Source organism: Triturus cristatus, chromosome 10, assembly GCF_964204655.1.
Source record: "Triturus cristatus chromosome 10, aTriCri1.1, whole genome shotgun sequence".
NCBI lineage: Eukaryota > Metazoa > Chordata > Amphibia > Caudata > Salamandridae > Triturus > Triturus cristatus.
Genome location: NC_140593.1, coordinates 1,020,100,820 through 1,020,117,319, shown reverse-complemented (window position 1 = coordinate 1,020,117,319; position 16,500 = coordinate 1,020,100,820). Strand labels below are relative to the sequence as shown.

Here is a 16,500-nt window from a genome sequence, read left to right as displayed (position 1 = left end):
GGAGCAAGAATCAGACCAAGTAGATACAATAGCTTATGTAGGTAGAGGAAGATCCCATAATATTACCAGAGGTTTTAACGACCCAATACGCCCAATACGTCCAGAATGTCATAGACATCTTCCAAACCCTATGCTAAACACGAAATCCCCTGAACACTTATTCCAAGCCGCTGATAAATTACTCCGAGATCGAAGGGGATACCACGTGCTTGATTCCATGGATGAACAAGAATTAGCCAGGTCAGCAGTACAATGGGCTGACAGTCCCGGCGAATACAATGACGATGTACTTGCACACACGTTTCTGAATCTAGACCCATATGAACAGCGTTTAGCTAGTATTTACATGATTCAACACCTCCTTAATTTATATAAAAACCAACACTCCGATCCAGGACCCTTACCTGACATATTGACAGAACTACTCACGAATATATGGAGAGGGTCAGGTACTGATTTGATTAAGGAAATTCTAGAATCCCGAAACCAATATTTAAATTTCGTATGCCCAGAACACGTTCCAGTTCCCATTATGGGAAGAAAGATGTATCACATAGATAGACAGAATCCGTTACGCGAAGTGCACCCAATCAGAGGTGCTGGTGATAATTTTACACGCGTGTTTGTGTACACGCCTATAACTAAACTGGAATTATTAGAAATGAAGAAAGTAGTACCTAGCCATGACAAGGACCCAGCAGGTTTCCACCGTGAGATAAAAGACATGTTACTCATGGGAGAGTATACCTACCCCGACATCATGAAAATATTGAAAGTCCTATTACCCGCCAGTGTTTATGAGAAACTCAAAGAAAAGGAATGGGAGGTGGGAGACCAAAAGATAGATTGGACAGCATTAGAAAACGAAGAAAAGGCCCGAGCTGCAGGAGCAGGGCTTGGGGAAAAGACTACAGCACTAGCAGGATTACTAATACAGGTACTGCCACGTTTATTAACTACGAAAAAGGAAGACTGGGGTGCAATCTCAGCCTGTAAACAAAAACCAGATGAAGACACTTGTGATTTCTATTCCCGATTTGAAAAATGTTTTAGTATAAATAGTGGCATAAAAGCCAGTAGTGAGTCATATCCACATCTGTTTGTGACAAAATTAGTTGAAAATTCTCTGCTACAAGTCAAGAATAGAGTATTGAAATTCGAAAGTACCTGGCAAGGTAATACCCCATCACAAATGCTACAGATGTTACAATATCACCACAATAGAATTAGAGAAGAACAAGAACACGAACAAAGACGTATGAAAGATACAAAAATGAAAATGCTTGTTGCACAGTCAGTTCCAGCCGATAGTCATCAAAAGGGTGATTCCGCAGGTCCTGCGAAAGGGACATGCAACTATTGTAAACAACCAGGTCATTATATACACGATTGTCCAGTCCTGAAACATAATATTGCCACAGGTAGAACACATGAGAGACCACGTCCACCTAGACAGGATCAGAATCAACAACAGATCACTCAGAATGCACAACCTAGGTAAGCTCCGCAACAACTAGCTCCGCAACAGGCAGCTCCACAACAGATCGTAGCACCACCACAAGCGCAGCCTGTCACTGCAACTCAAGCAACAACACAACAGATGTATCAGTACGCACAAACAGATTATCCCGATTATCAACGATACTCATGAGATAGCCTAGAGAGGGAAGTTGGCTTACCCCTTATTGAGGTTCCTGTAGACCAAGAGGGACCTTATGTACATAGTGAACTATTAGGGGAAGACAGAAAGTTTTTACTTGATACAGGGGCAAGCAGAACAACTATAAGACGCAGTGAAGTTCCAGGGGCACCCCTCTCAGGCTCACAAAATATTTCCCTTGGATTCTCAGGAAAACCTATAATAAATGACGTAACACAACCTCTTCCACTTACAGTCGGTCCATTAACACGTACTACAGATTTATTGCTTACTAAATCATGTCCAGAAAACTTGTTAGGTATAAAAACATTGAAAGCTCTAGGAGCCATAATATGTTGCTCTCCGGAAGGAGTACGACTATTTTTACGTGACTTTAAAGGTCACTACGTATCCAGAGACATGGATCACCGACTGCAGAATTTACCTACACATTTATGGGCACAAGGCCCCACTGATGTTGGTTGCATGAACATTACACCATATCGAGTCACACTAAAGACAGGAGTGGTACTACCACGAATGCGACAATACAAGTTACCACCAGATGCTGTAGTGGCTTTACTGCAAATCATTGACGAGCTCATTGCACAAGGAGGGGTTGTCGAAACAGACTCCAATGTATGTAATTCCCCGATAATTCCGATTCTTAAAAGAACGGATCCAAAAGCTCCGCCAGTATACCGATTAGTTATTGATCTGCGCGAATTAAATAAATGCATTGTACCACAATACCCCGTGGTCCCAAACATCTCTTCATTATTGACAGCCATTGACTCAGAAGCAACATTTTTCACTGTAATTGATCTCAAGAATGCTTTCTTTAGTGTCCCAATTGATCCAGAAAGTCAATATTTATTCGGTTTTAGTTTAAATGGACGAAGTTTTAAATTCACACGCGCACCTCAAGGATTTACAGAAAGCCCCAGCATCTATAGCCAAGCACTGAAACGAGAACTTGACAGTATCCACATGCCAGTTAACACTGCCTTGCTTCAATATGTCGATGATCTGCTGATCACCGCCCGAAGCGAACCTGAATGTGAAAAAGCGTCACTGACGGTTTTAAAATTTCTGGCCGACAAGGGGCACAAGGTGTCCCCTTCCAAGCTGCAATTCTGTGTCCAGCGAGTTGTTTACCTTGGGCACTCGCTGTCCAAGGAGGGAATGCAGCTTACACCCGATCGCATCCAGTTAATTGCTAACATGCCACCACCCAAGACACAAAAGGAGGTGCGGGCTTTTATAGGCCTCACTTCATACTGTAGGCAGTGGATCCCTCAATATGCATTTCTAGCAAAACCACTCATCCAGTTGACAACACAGGAGGCAGCCACATCGACTGTCCTCCCTTGGACTCCAGAACATATACATGCCTTTGAAAGCTTAAAGAAAGCTTTATGTCAAGCACCTGTCCTAGCAACACCATGTTACAGTAAACAGTTTACACTCTTTGTTACAGAACGCGAAGGTACTGCTTTGTCAGTACTCACTCAGGAACAAGCAGGATCACACAAACCATGTGCTTATTTCTCTAGTACATTAGATCCAGTAGCGCAGGCACTTCCAGCGTGTCTGAAATCAGTGGCAGCAACAGCTTTAGCAATCAGACAAAGCGATGCCATAGTGCTAGGACATCAATTGACAGTACAAGTACCACACGCAGTAGAGGTTCTCTTGAACCGCACACAAACACAACACTTGACTATAGCAAGACTCACCGGTTACGAATTAACATTGTTTCAGCCACACATAGAAATCAGACGTTGTAATACGTTAAATCCTGCCACACTGTTACCAGTAGGCGGAACAGACCCATTGGCACATGATTGTGTCGAAGTCATTACTATCACGACGAAACCCAGACAAGACTTGACAGATATCCCTTTGACAGATCCAGACTTGACATTATATGTAGATGGGTCATGTATGAGAACAAGTACAGGAGAGTTAGTGGCCGCTTACGCAGTCACAACAGACACTGAAGTCATTGAAACAAATTGTATTAGCACGTTGTCAGCTCAAGCAGCAGAGCTCATCGCTCTGACACAAGCCTGCATTCAAGCCACAAATAAAAAAGTCAACATATACACAGATTCACGTTATGCATTCGGAGTCGTCCATGACTTCGGCGTACTGTGGCGAGAGAGAGGTTATTTAACTTCTCACGGTGCCCACATCCAACACGGACCCCTCATTCAAGCTCTATTAGACGCCATTCATTTACCTACTGCAATATCGATTATGAAATGCAAAGCCCACACAAAAGTTACCGATATCATTTCTCAGGGTAATGACCTAGCTGACAGAACAGCTAAACAGACTGCTCAGAATCAGACTCTCACAACTGACGTGACAAAGACAATAGTCCTGACACCAACACATTGCATGACAGTTAAGGATCCCGCCCTTGATGTAATTGACATACAGACACATGCTACACCAGAAGAAATAAAGAAATGGACTGAATTAGGAGGGATCCAAACAGATCAAGGATGGATGACGAAGGAAAAATCTATATGGTTTCTTCCCGACTCAATGGTCCAAGTCATCATTAACACAATACATAGTCCAGCGCACCTAGGAGAAAAAGCTATGCTAGACAGCATTCAACACATTTGGTTCAACAAACACTTGCGAGCCGCAGCGAAACAAAAAGTTCGTACCTGTATGATATGTTGTCAGTTTAATCCAGGTAAAAGCATCCCTGTAGAACAGGGTGGATTTCAAACTCCCGATCATGCTTTTGAAGTCCTTCAGATGGATTATATCCAGATGGAACGATGTCGAGGATTCAAATATGTTCTCGTAGTTGTCTGTGCTCTTTCCCGTTGGACAGAAGCATACCCGGTTTCAGATTACACTGCCCCGACTACTGCCAAACAGTTAGTTCGAGAATTCTTCCCACGGTACGGTTTACCACGTGTTGTCTACTCAGATAACGGCCAGCCGTTCTCATCCGAACTAATGAAACACGTTTCCCTTCTATTAGGATACCAATGGAAATTCCACTGTGTCCGACATCCCGAGGCGGCAGGTCTCGTGGAACGCCATAATCAAACTCTGAAAATTAGATTGTCCAAAATATGTAGAGAGAAAGGAGTCGATTGGATAGTAGCCTTACCAGTTGCACTCTTTTACATGAGAATGGTAGCACATTCTCGAACAGGGCTATCCCCGTATGTATCCCCGTATGAGGTGATCTTCGGTAGACCACCAAATATGTGGGGGACGCCTATACCTCGTAAAATAACTGATGTTGACTGTAATATGCTGACAGATTACCTGGCTTCCTTGATGTCTGCACTACAATCTTGTCGTTCACAGGTATCCGCAGCTTTTCCCGACAATACTGAGGTGAAGCCCCATGACGTGGTTCCTGGTGACCTGGTTTTGGTCAGGAATTTCGACCGGAAGACCCAACTGGATCCAAGGTGGAAGTCACCGAAGTTGGTTTTACTTACCACAAGGACAGCTGTGAAAATCGAGGGAAGGAAAGGGTGGTTGCACTCGAGTCATATCAAGAAATTTTATGGACTACCATCCAGCGTAGAGACTCAACCCTGTATTCCCTCACAAACAGACTCAAAGCTCCCTTTGGCTGAATTAACGAAACCAGAACTGTATAAACTAAAATTGAGGTCCAGTAAGTCAGACAATTTGATTGTTTAAGTCCTCTCCAAGGTGAATCGGTTGAATTTGTCTCTGACATGTACCCTCTGGACCGGAATAGAGAAAGAAATAATCAAATGCTGCTCAAAAAGCATGCGTATTGTAAATCATTTCGTAGTCATTGTACAGTAACATTATTAATTTTGTTTTTTCTAAGTCTTCTGATCATCATTGTCAGCATCCTATTGCACATGTATTACCCTATTCCTAAGCGTGCTTATAATATAACTGCAGAACATTCTTTTAGTGAATTACCTCCACATGAATTGTCCTATAGATTTGCGCTGCGCAATAACACATTCATTAGTATGCTACATCATTCTCATCAAACCAGCAATGCCACAAATTGTTGGATATGTGGCCGACTCCCTCCCTATCAGAACTATAAGGGAGTCTTGCCCCTCTTTCCCTATCCGTTCACACACAATGGCTCCTGTGGAGCATGGTTTAGTTTGATTAATTCCCTAGATTCAAATTCCGCAGTTTATCAAGACAACTGGGTATGGGGAAACCTGAACTTAGTTTTGCTTAAAGTCTGCTACCCTAACAAGGAGGGACTTCCCAAAAGAACAGGAACTGATCTAGAAAATGAAGTATATGGATTAGGTAATTTTACGCTTAACCTCATGATCCTGAACGTTGAATCTGAAGCTACACCAATCTTGCCCGCCATGTCAGTATTCCCAGTAAAAGGGGAACTATGTATAAAAAAGAATGGCTCCATACACATGGGCCATAGTAAATGTACCACTGTAATAAAATTCAGTGATCAAGGCAAGTCTACATTTAGAGCTTCTCGTCATTCCTACTTTATATGTGGCCAGACCGCATATATACGCCTACCTTTAGATTGGGATGGTACCTGTTACATAGCATTCCTCCTACCACCTGTTTTCCTAGCTCCTCCTGATTATTATAGAAATACCCATTTAGTACACAATAGACAGCAGAGAGATCTCCCAATTGTTGATTACACTGAAACAGCATGGGAAAAATACACAGATTTCAATAAAGGTTTCTTTCCCTATATAGGTACAGTCACTAATAGTAAGCTGATACGTAGATTAACCAGAACCCTTGAAGCAGTAGTGAACGAAACTATTTCCGCCTTAGGCAATTTAACGGAAGAGCAGTCTGCTATGCGGATTGTTGTGCTTCAAAATCGTCTTGTCCTTGACGTCATCCTGGCCGATAGGGGCGGAGCTTGTAGGGTCATCGGATCAAGTTGTTGCATTTTCATACCAGAAAATTCGCCGTCAGTATATAAAGCCATAACTTGCCTTCATAAGATTGTAAGCCAGATACACCAGAGTCCAGGCACCTGGACTTGGTCCGGTTGGTTCTGGGGCGTGTTGTCAGCCTGGGGATGGAGAATGCTCTCCTTCCTAGGTATTGGCTTTCTCATACTATTCAGTTGCTGCTTATGTCTACAATGTGGGCCAGCGATTTGTGGTCTGTGTGCCACCTCGTGTATCCCACATCCAAGTTTTCGTTCGAGATCCCGGAAGAAGAAAGAAGAACAAATGATGCTATATGAACAGATCGATGGATTGATGAAGATCAATATCTCCTAAGGGTCCGAAGGGGACAAGGAGGGAATGAGGAAATATGAATTTTGTGATCAGTTATGTCCCCTATCGTAGACCCCAACGGCTCCATGTACATACTATACGTACATGTATGTTCCCTCCTGCTCCAGTTTTGAAGACGCAAATATATGTGCGTCCACCGTCAACATGTCCTCTTTCAGATCCGCCATGAATGGGTCAGATATTCCATTCCTAAGTATGAAAGGCCACCGACTTTATGTGGTTCACTTTCCACATTTTACAGATTCAGGCGAGTAGGCCCGAATTCTGTCATCAAGCCTTTTCCTGTCTTCTGCCTCTGAAAGCTCCAGTCTGAGCCTGCATCTGTGACCATGAACTTTGTCTCACTCCCTGCGCGGCTAACGGTGCCTGATCCAGCCCGTCGCCTGCCAAAAAACTGTATTTCACCTTCAAGATTATCTCCTCCGCCCCTCATCCGATGCATTCCTGTCTAGTAGTTTAGGTAAACATTCCTCCAGCTACCGTGCAAAGGGCCAAGCCTCGCTGTCCTCATGCAAGTAATTCATAGCCCTGTTACCATGGAATATTCCTACCCCCTCGCATCTAGTGTAGACACTTAGACGCTTGTACACGCACTAACAGTCAGTATAGTCAGTATAGAATAAGATTCTATCCTAAGAGACCTCTCTTTTTGGATAACACAGTTCTTTAAACATAGGATATTAGATATGATTTGGGATTAGGTTGACATAACCCCAGACTTCTGTCTCCACATGTAGAGCTAAATGTCAAGTCCCTTTCTCCCTCTAGTTGCACGTCAATCACACGTCATGCGGCTGTGCACGCATCTCTGCCAACTATTTCTGCTGACATTGCAGGATTCTCTTATGGATCCACCCACTTATGACATCATGTATAATGACGTTTTCTAGTTACGCCTATTCTAGTTACGCATGCATATTCTATTTTGTCTTATCAGTTGATACGCCTACTGCATCTGTTTCACTGTAATGCCTTTTCTATAAAAATGATTACCTGTCAATAATATATGCCCTTCCTTCCTGAACTTTCGTGGTGATGGAATAGAACGCATACAATTCGAATTGTATTCCTTTGTATAGGAATAAAGCCTTTTAAACCTCTAATACCACGGATTCTGCCTCTCATTTTACTGAGTTGTTCTTAATAGACTTTACCGCATAAAAAAATAGTACCGGTAACGAAATATTTACCACACAGCAGGGCATGAATTGATTGATAATTTACCTGTTGGACAACATGATGTTGCAAAGAGACTTTTGAGAAGTATTAGAATTAAGGTGCCCCCAGGTCATAGGTATTCGTCTGTGTGGGATGTGGATCTTGTTCTCAAGGAGTTCGCCAGTTGGTCCTAGAATGAATTCTTGAATCTTAAGCAACTTTCTTTGAAGTTGGTTATGTTGTTATGTCTTGTGTCGTTTAGAAGGATTTCTGATGTTAGGGCGCTTGATATTTCCGGTCGAAAGTTTGTTCCGGCAGGGGTGTGCTTTTATATCACCAGGAGAACTAAAGCTATGCCTAAAACTATTTTCTATCCAAATTTAGATGAGTGTAGGAAGCTGTGTGTTCAGAGGTGTATTCGTGAATATGAGAGAAGGACTGAGAGTGTAAGGAGAAATTTGTATTCTCAGTTTTCAATTTTTTATAGACCTCTGCATAGAGCTGTTTCCACCCCTACTTTTTCTTGTTGGGTCAGAGAAGTTATGGGAAAAGCAGGAATTGATTCGAGTAAATTTGGGGCCCACTCCTCAAGAGGTGCAATGGCGTCTAAAGCTCTTCTTCTTGGTGGTAGGCTCAATGGGATTTCGGGTGCAGCGGATTGGTCTTCAGATTCAGTTTTTAAAAAATTCTGTTTTAAGCCGGTGGAATCTTCAGTTAGGAATATTATGGCAAGGCTTTAAACATGCATAATATTGGCCTCCGTTCCTTACAATAAATTCTGATTTTCCACATCTAGGGTGGGTAGAAAATCATGATTTTATTAAAGACACAGAGGCATATATTATCCGTCCCTGGATTCCCGCCCTATAATGTGTTTGTTTTTTTCTTTCAGGAGGAGACTATACGAAGTGATCAGGAAGGAGTTCATATATTCTTGTATTTTTTCGCATCTGGATTACCTTGTTGGATTTTGATAAGTTACGCGTGTTTTGTTATTTTGAAGTTGTTCTCATCAACAAAGAAGGAAGATGGCTGCCTCACAGGGGTCTAAATAGCATTTAGAACTCTTATTTATTCCTGTTCTAAGTTCTTACATTGTTTTGTAGTTCCTGCTGTGAGTTGGCAATTAAAGAGCTATGCATAATATCAGCCTCCGTGTCTTGTCTTTAATAAAATCATGATTTTCTACCCACCCTAGCTGTGGAAAATCTGAATTGATGAGAGAGCCTGGTAAGGTCCAATCAATATATATAAGGGAGTGTCATCAATGAGAAGTGTGACTGTAATGCCTCCCTTTCCCAATTGTCTGATAGGTGGCGAGCCTTTTTGGCTGAAATTGAACAATCAGAGGAAGGCTCAGGTAGATTGCACATATCACTGGAGAGAGAGATTATGCCAGCTGAGGTTCCTACTCATTTGGAATTGTTGAAATTGCTTCCCACTCAAATGTGTGCATAGTACTATATATAATTCCCTATAAATACGGGCAAACCGTCTTAGTCAGATGCGTTATGGGTATCTGAAAATATTGTTGCTGGAGAGTGGTAGAGCTCATCCACCCATTCTAAGAAACCCACATCTATGTTGATATGGATTGCGGTGCAGTGGCCTTGAATTGAACTATGCTGAAACCTGGAAACAGTCTGGTGTAGTTTAATATTAAAACAAAAGAGGGTATGTAGTTCCTTATAAGAGTCTTAAGTAGAGAGGGAGCCAGGAAAACTATTACTAAGGACGTCGTCCACTGGTGTTACAGGGGGATAGGGAAATTCCCTTATTTGGAACTAGGGCCCTCACACACCCAGCCAGCTAGGTGTCATGCTTCATCATTGGGCCTGCTCCTCGTCGGGTCGGCGCTGCAATACCCGACGGGCACCCAATATGGGGCTCTTTGGCGGAGATCTTTTGTTCCACGCCGTATGGTGTAGTGGGGGTGAGGGGCCCAGTGTGAGTAAATGTGGTGAATAAGTGTGTGCAGTGATTAAAACAGGTAAGGGAATCCAATAAGAGACCTTTATTCAAAAAGGTTCCCTGCCTGATTAAAATGAAGGTCGAGTGGCGTATGTGTGACTGTGATAGAGAGGGATATATACGCTCTACTCGTAGCTATATAGGTCAACATGTTTCTTGCCTTGCTCGTCAGGAGGATCGACTGGCAATTCTTCAGGACCAAGTAACATACATCTGCACATCGTGGCGAGGTGGGTACACCTACCTCTTAAATAATCAGACTGTGGGAGATGTAACCACAGCGGCGTTGCCTGCAGAGGTACCCCAGGGTTTGGTGTAAGTCAGATAGTGGTGAACTGATCTCCCTGGCTTCCTAAGCCATCTGTTGAACCGAGGATTGTGTGATACGATGCAATCCTACCTGAGCACCTATACCTCACAGCTTTTTTTTTTTAAATTCTTGTGTTTCATTTTCCACATCATATCCACCTTGTACGAGCATCCACATTTATCAGTTGCTAAAGCACTTGAAGATGATTAGGATCAACATTGTGACCTGCCCCCAAATTGCATAAGGAAGTTATAAATGTAGGACTTACTTACAAGTGAATCTTGTTCCTACCTGTCACGTACCCAACAGTGCAGCTTCAAATAACAGCTTAGTCTGCATGTCAGGCCATGGCAATCAAAGCTTCAAAGATAATTTCTCATATTTGTAGTTATTAAATCAAAGTTATGATACAAATGAGATCAAAGCCTTTTCGAAAGTCCAACTATGGCCATCCTATCCACTGGCAATGTCAAAGGAGCATCATCCGGAATGACCATGGAATGTATCTCATCTGACCCTACCCAATAAATTTAGAGATGTTGCAGTCAGATTGCAAGTAGAGTGGGCTTGCAAATACATATAACAATCATGTATTGATAACACCTTCATTAGATGAAGAAGGAGCCTTGCGCACTTTTTAGTATAAATGGATCAGCATCTATTTGTGTAGTTAAGCTTATAAGCCATTAATAGGGTTAATCATCAGAAAGCTGGAAGAGCCCTTCTCAAACTTCAATTTCCTATGTGATCATATCACTATTTGGGGTTGTAAGTATTTGATCCTTATATAGAATGAATGACGTGAACCTTTTTTTGCCTGGACGTAGACCTGTCACCCCTAGCATCTTGTAAGGATCAATAAAATGTCCATGAGAGGCTCATCAGTGGTATTCAACCCCAGCCAGGTTTCTGACCTGACTAGAGATGGCCCAACGGGGGCCCATTTTAGAAAGTAGCCCACAATCTTTATATGAAATACAGGTCTTTGGCAGCAAAAAAGGTTTAGGCCTCATACTGATAATGATATTTGAAACTAACTGCCACTTGCCTGCAATGTTGAAACTGTTATCTTTACTTGGAAAAATGTGTAATGTTTTCAGACTAGCAATTGGCATTCTGTTATGTATTTTGTCCCCATTTTTATTTGGCACTCTGCTACCCCAACTGCCCCCAACCCAGCCTCTTGCAGAGGAATAACCCCCAAACAGCTGCCACTAACAGCCCTTAGAAATCTGCCTTGGGCCCCACTCTTGACCTCTGTGTAATCCTTATTACTTAATAAAAACGGTTGAGCACCAGAGGGTCGGAGGGAACAAGTTTAGAGACCGCACAGGATTGATTCCCCCATAGAAGTACATATAACACAAAAGTAAACCTGAGGTCTAATGATAAAGAGAAATAGGTGGTATGTAGGGTGAGGAGGAAATGCCTAATGTACGTCGTGAAACTGGAGAAAGCTCCAAAACCAAGGTCAAGTAATCACCGTGGGTAACTAACCCCATCACATGGGATTTTCATCCCAGAGAAAATCTCATAATCTCAAGGGGCAGACAGCGCCCTTTTGTGAGATATGAGTCCTTAGTGTGGTGATTGATAAGTGCTAGATAATGGAATAAATCTAAAAAATTAGCCTAAGGTGAGTGGGGATTGCAGTGCTGGTAGTAGTGAAAAAAGTGAGTGTCTAAAACAAGTGCCGGGACGGCCAGAGGACTTCTGTGTGGACAATGCCGTCCCGATGTTGGATTAAAAAGGGGGGGCAACACTAATCTAGTCTGATCAATGAAGCAACGTGAAAGAATGTGGTCGACATGTTTCAGCCATATCGCCTGATAAGGCTAGGCTTTCATCAGGACCTGAAAGCTACTGCAGGAAAGAAAACAACGTAACAAAGGATATGAAGAGCACCCTCAACTTGATTGTAGAGTGCAAGTCTCTTCAGCGAAACATACAGCACCTAGATAACGAGATAATTATGGGAGTGAAACCACCAATGCTCAGTCATATTATAAGAACAATAAAATGAATATAGACTTGAAGCAAGGTCCGACTCACCCGTGCAAACTAGGTGATGAGATGACCTCCACCTGGCAACCGCTCAGGAAGGAACACCGCTCTGAAAGGGAAATGTAAGGCTGATGGTAGCGGCTTACAAATCGTGAGCAAGTGTGGAAAGAGTGGGGAAATCAACTGAAAACTAGGGAGAACTGCCAAAGGCTGAGTCTGCACACACAATGATATACAGTAATTAAAAACAAAGCTTAATGCTGGGCACAAAGTCAATGTGATCACGGATGATGCAGATCCGTGTAACAAGGTACAGGCTAAGAGATACAATGTTAGAGCAACAGCGCCTCTAAATGAACGCCAACGAAGGCAGCGAAAGAGCCTACCTGTCCGTCGGGGAACCGGGCTGGAATGAGCCTGCAGCCGGAGGTCCCGTGTGATTGGACGGAGGCAAGAAGAAATGAAAAAACTGCCGGTGAAATGGGCCAATAGCGCGGCAGGAGAGGTATGCATGCCGAAGTGGAAGCCAATCCAAAATCCTGGCGCAAGAAACTGGTTGTAGATGGAAATGACAGGTCAGGGAGAGCGCTGTCAAAAATTTAGCTGACTCGATGCACCTGGGGAGTCAGAAAGGTGACGCGGTGCGCTTGAGGAATGCGGAAGCCGCCGTCAGGTGAAGATGACGGCTGTCAAGGCACGTGTTGCACCGAAAAGCGTGAGTCATCTAGGAAATTACGGAAGGTGGTAAAATACACCAAGTGATGCATTGCTAGTGTGTGAAGTTCCCAGAAGACCACGGGCTGTGGGACAGACACTTATTGAGTATAATCACGGCTAAAGCTGTATGAGCCGATTGGATACAATGAAGTAGTGTGGGCTAGATCGCGGTTGTCCCACTTTGAGAACTGTGTCAAAGAAGAGAAGAACACATCGGGTATTATAGCGATAGCCAAGGGATTTCGTCATTAAGTCCCCGAACATGTGTTTGTAGTTTATACACCCACCTTTGCTCACGTTTAAAAAGGAATACTACTTCATTGTATCCAATCGGCTCATACAGCTTTAGCCGTGATTATACTCAATAAGTGTCTGTCCCACAGCCCGTGGTCTTCTGGGAACTTCACACACTAGCAATGCATCACTTGGTGTATTTTACCACCTTCCGTAATTTCCTAGATGACTCACGCTTTTCGGTGCAACACGTGCCTTGACAGCCGTCATCTTCACCTGACGGCGGCTTCCGCATTCCTCAAGCGCACCGCGTCACCTTTCTGACTCCCCAGGTGCATCGAGTCAGCTAAATTTTTGACAGCGCTCTCCCTGACCTGTCATTTCCATCTACAACCAGTTGCTTGCGCCAGGATTTTGGATTGGCTTCCACTTCGGCATGCATACCTCTCCTGCCGCGCTATTGGCCCATTTCACCGGCAGTTTTTTCATTTCTTCTTGCCTCCGTCCAATCACACGGGACCTCCGGCTGCAGGCTCATTCCAGCCCGGTTCCCCGACGGACAGGTAGGCTCTTTCGCTGCCTTCGTTGGCGTTCATTTAGAGGCGCTGTTGCTCTAACATTGTATCTCTTAGCCTGTACCTTGTTACACGGATCTGCATCATCCGTGATCACATTGACTTTGTGCCCAGCATTAAGCTTTGTTTTTAATTACTGTATATCATTGTGTGTGCAGACTCAGCCTTTGGCAGTTCTCCCTAGTTTTCAGTTGATTTCCCCACTCTTTCCACACTTGCTCACGATTTGTAAGCCGCTACCATCAGCCTTACATTTCCCTTTCAGAGCGGTGTTCCTTCCTGAGCGGTTGCCAGGTGGAGGTCATCTCATCACCTAGTTTGCACGGGTGAGTCGGACCTTGCTTCAAGTCTATATTCATTTTATTGTTCTTATAATATGACTGAGCATTGGTGGTTTCACTCCCATAATTATCTCGTTATCTAGGTGCTGTATGTTTCGCTGAAGAGACTTGCACTCTACAATCAAGTTGAGGGTGCTCTTCATATCCTTTGTTACGTTGTTTTCTTTCCTGCAGTAGCTTTCAGGTCCTGATGAAAGCCTAGCCTTATCAGGCGATATGGCTGAAACATGTCGACCACATTCTTTCACGTTGCTTCATTGATCAGACTAGATTAGTGTTGCCCCCCCTTTTTAATCCAACATCGGGACGGCATTGTCCACACAGAAGTCCTCTGGCCGTCCCGGCACTTGTTTTAGACACTCACTTTTTTCACTACTACCAGCACTGCAATCCCCACTCACCTTAGGCTAATTTTTTAGATTTATTCCATTATCTAGCACTTATCAATCACCACACTAAGGACTCATATCTCACAAAAGGGCGCTGTCTGCCCCTTGAGATTATGAGATTTTCTCTGGGATGAAAATCCCATGTGATGGGGTTAGTTACCCACGGTGATTACTTGACCTTGGTTTTGGAGCTTTCTCCAGTTTCACGACGTACATTAGGCATTTCCTCCTCACCCTACATACCACCTATTTCTCTTTATCATTAGACCTCAGGTAATCCTTATTACTACCGGAAGTCTAAAATTCATTTGAAAATTCACTTTAGTGCATTTTTCTAAGTTTTTGCAAATTACCATCAAGTTGAACTTAATGGTAATTTGCGCCCCCAGTAGAGAAATCGCTATTTTGCAGTGGTTCTTGCATTGCATTTAAGGAATCGCAAATTGCGATTCCTTAAATGCAATCGCAATTTAAGAAATCACAATTAATTGTGAATTCTCAAATTGCGAGTGCCTTGAACTTTGATGCATCGCAAATGCCCTTTTTGCGGGTGCAAAGGGCCGATTTTTGCAGATCACTCTGTTTGCGCTAGCAAAAATGGTTGATGGATGGGCCTGTTTGTTCCTTTGTTGGTACCAACTGGTAGCCGCATCCTGAAACTGGAAATGCCCTTCTTAGTTGTAACTGTCTAATTGGTAGCAACCACTTTGATATCAGCAATTGTAGTTTTAGTCACGTCGAGTCTGTAAGTTCACTTTTTGGCCAATGGTTTTGAGAGCTTTTTGTGTAAATTTAGCTATGTCTCTTCACAATGCAATTCAAAACAAAGGAGTCAATTGTTTTCTTTGGCCAATTAATTTTGTGAAAAGGATTGTAGCTTTGTGCAATTTTCAAGAGAAATGTAGGTGAGGGGCACATAGAGTTAACTTTATTTTTGCCCATGCTGCTTTGTATCTGAGTAATTATTGATTGAGGTGTGCCTGTGCTCTGGTGCTGTCCTTTCACTTAGTGGTTTGGAGACTGATCTTTCAGCCATTTTGCAGAATGACTGAATCTAATTTCCCAGGCGTTGTGAATTGCGGACCATAAATGGACATCTACCACCTAATCAGTGTTGTGGGATATGAGATGAAAATCAACTGGGAAGACAGGTTGACAAACGGACTTCTGTATCTTCTAAAATTGCTACATTATGTTAAGTGTTTGGCATCAATTTGTTGTGGCAGCACCACATGAAAAAAAATCTGAGAAATGACAAAATGCCTACACTCAAATTGACAAACCCCAAGGACCTGTCCCTCCACTGATATTAGCAGCAGGTATGCTGAAAGCCATAAAATTAAACAAATTAGGTTACCAGTTGGTCCCAGTGAAGAAGATGTCTTCTGAAGACTAGGCAAGTCTAGGTTAATCTAACATCATATTAAAATACTGTTTGTTTGGATTGTTTGATACATTTGTTGAAAGACTTGGTTGTGAGCAATATTTATGGATAACTATTTGGACTTTTTACTCAGAAACTATTAACAGAACTATTTTATTTATATGCTGTATTTTAGTACAGAGCTTGCAAAAGCGATTAAGCCTATTGATCGTAAATCAGTCCATCAGATCTGCTCCGGACAAGTTGTACTCAGTGTGGGCACTGCAGTGAAAGAACTGGTGGAGAACAGTTTAGATGCTGGCGCCACTAGTATTGGTAAGTTTTAACCTTTCAGATCTTTCCGTTCTAATCATATTCATGCTATTCCCAAGTGCTAGGCTTTTAATATCAAATAAAATATAAAATCCTAAAGACGTTTATTAAAGAATGAATCAGTTAAATATTTCTAAAGTGTTCTTGGACCCAAGAATAAGGCGTCCTGGCATAAAGTTGTTAA

General features: G+C 42.8%; 1 protein-coding gene across 2 annotated transcripts in view; it reads left to right on the top strand.

The window, feature by feature from the left end:
* PMS2 (PMS1 homolog 2, mismatch repair system component) overlaps positions 1 to 16,500 on the top strand; it is a 127,628-nt gene that overhangs the window by 15,342 nt on the left and 95,786 nt on the right. For both annotated transcript variants that reach the window (XR_014969617.1, XM_085629017.1), the window contains exon 2: positions 16,180 to 16,319. Coding sequence is in view for 1 of the 2 variants with exons in the window: in XM_085629017.1 (XP_085485143.1) it covers positions 16,180 to 16,319 (140 nt within the window). In the remaining variant the exon portion in view is untranslated. The remainder of the gene's footprint in view (positions 1 to 16,179; positions 16,320 to 16,500) is intronic.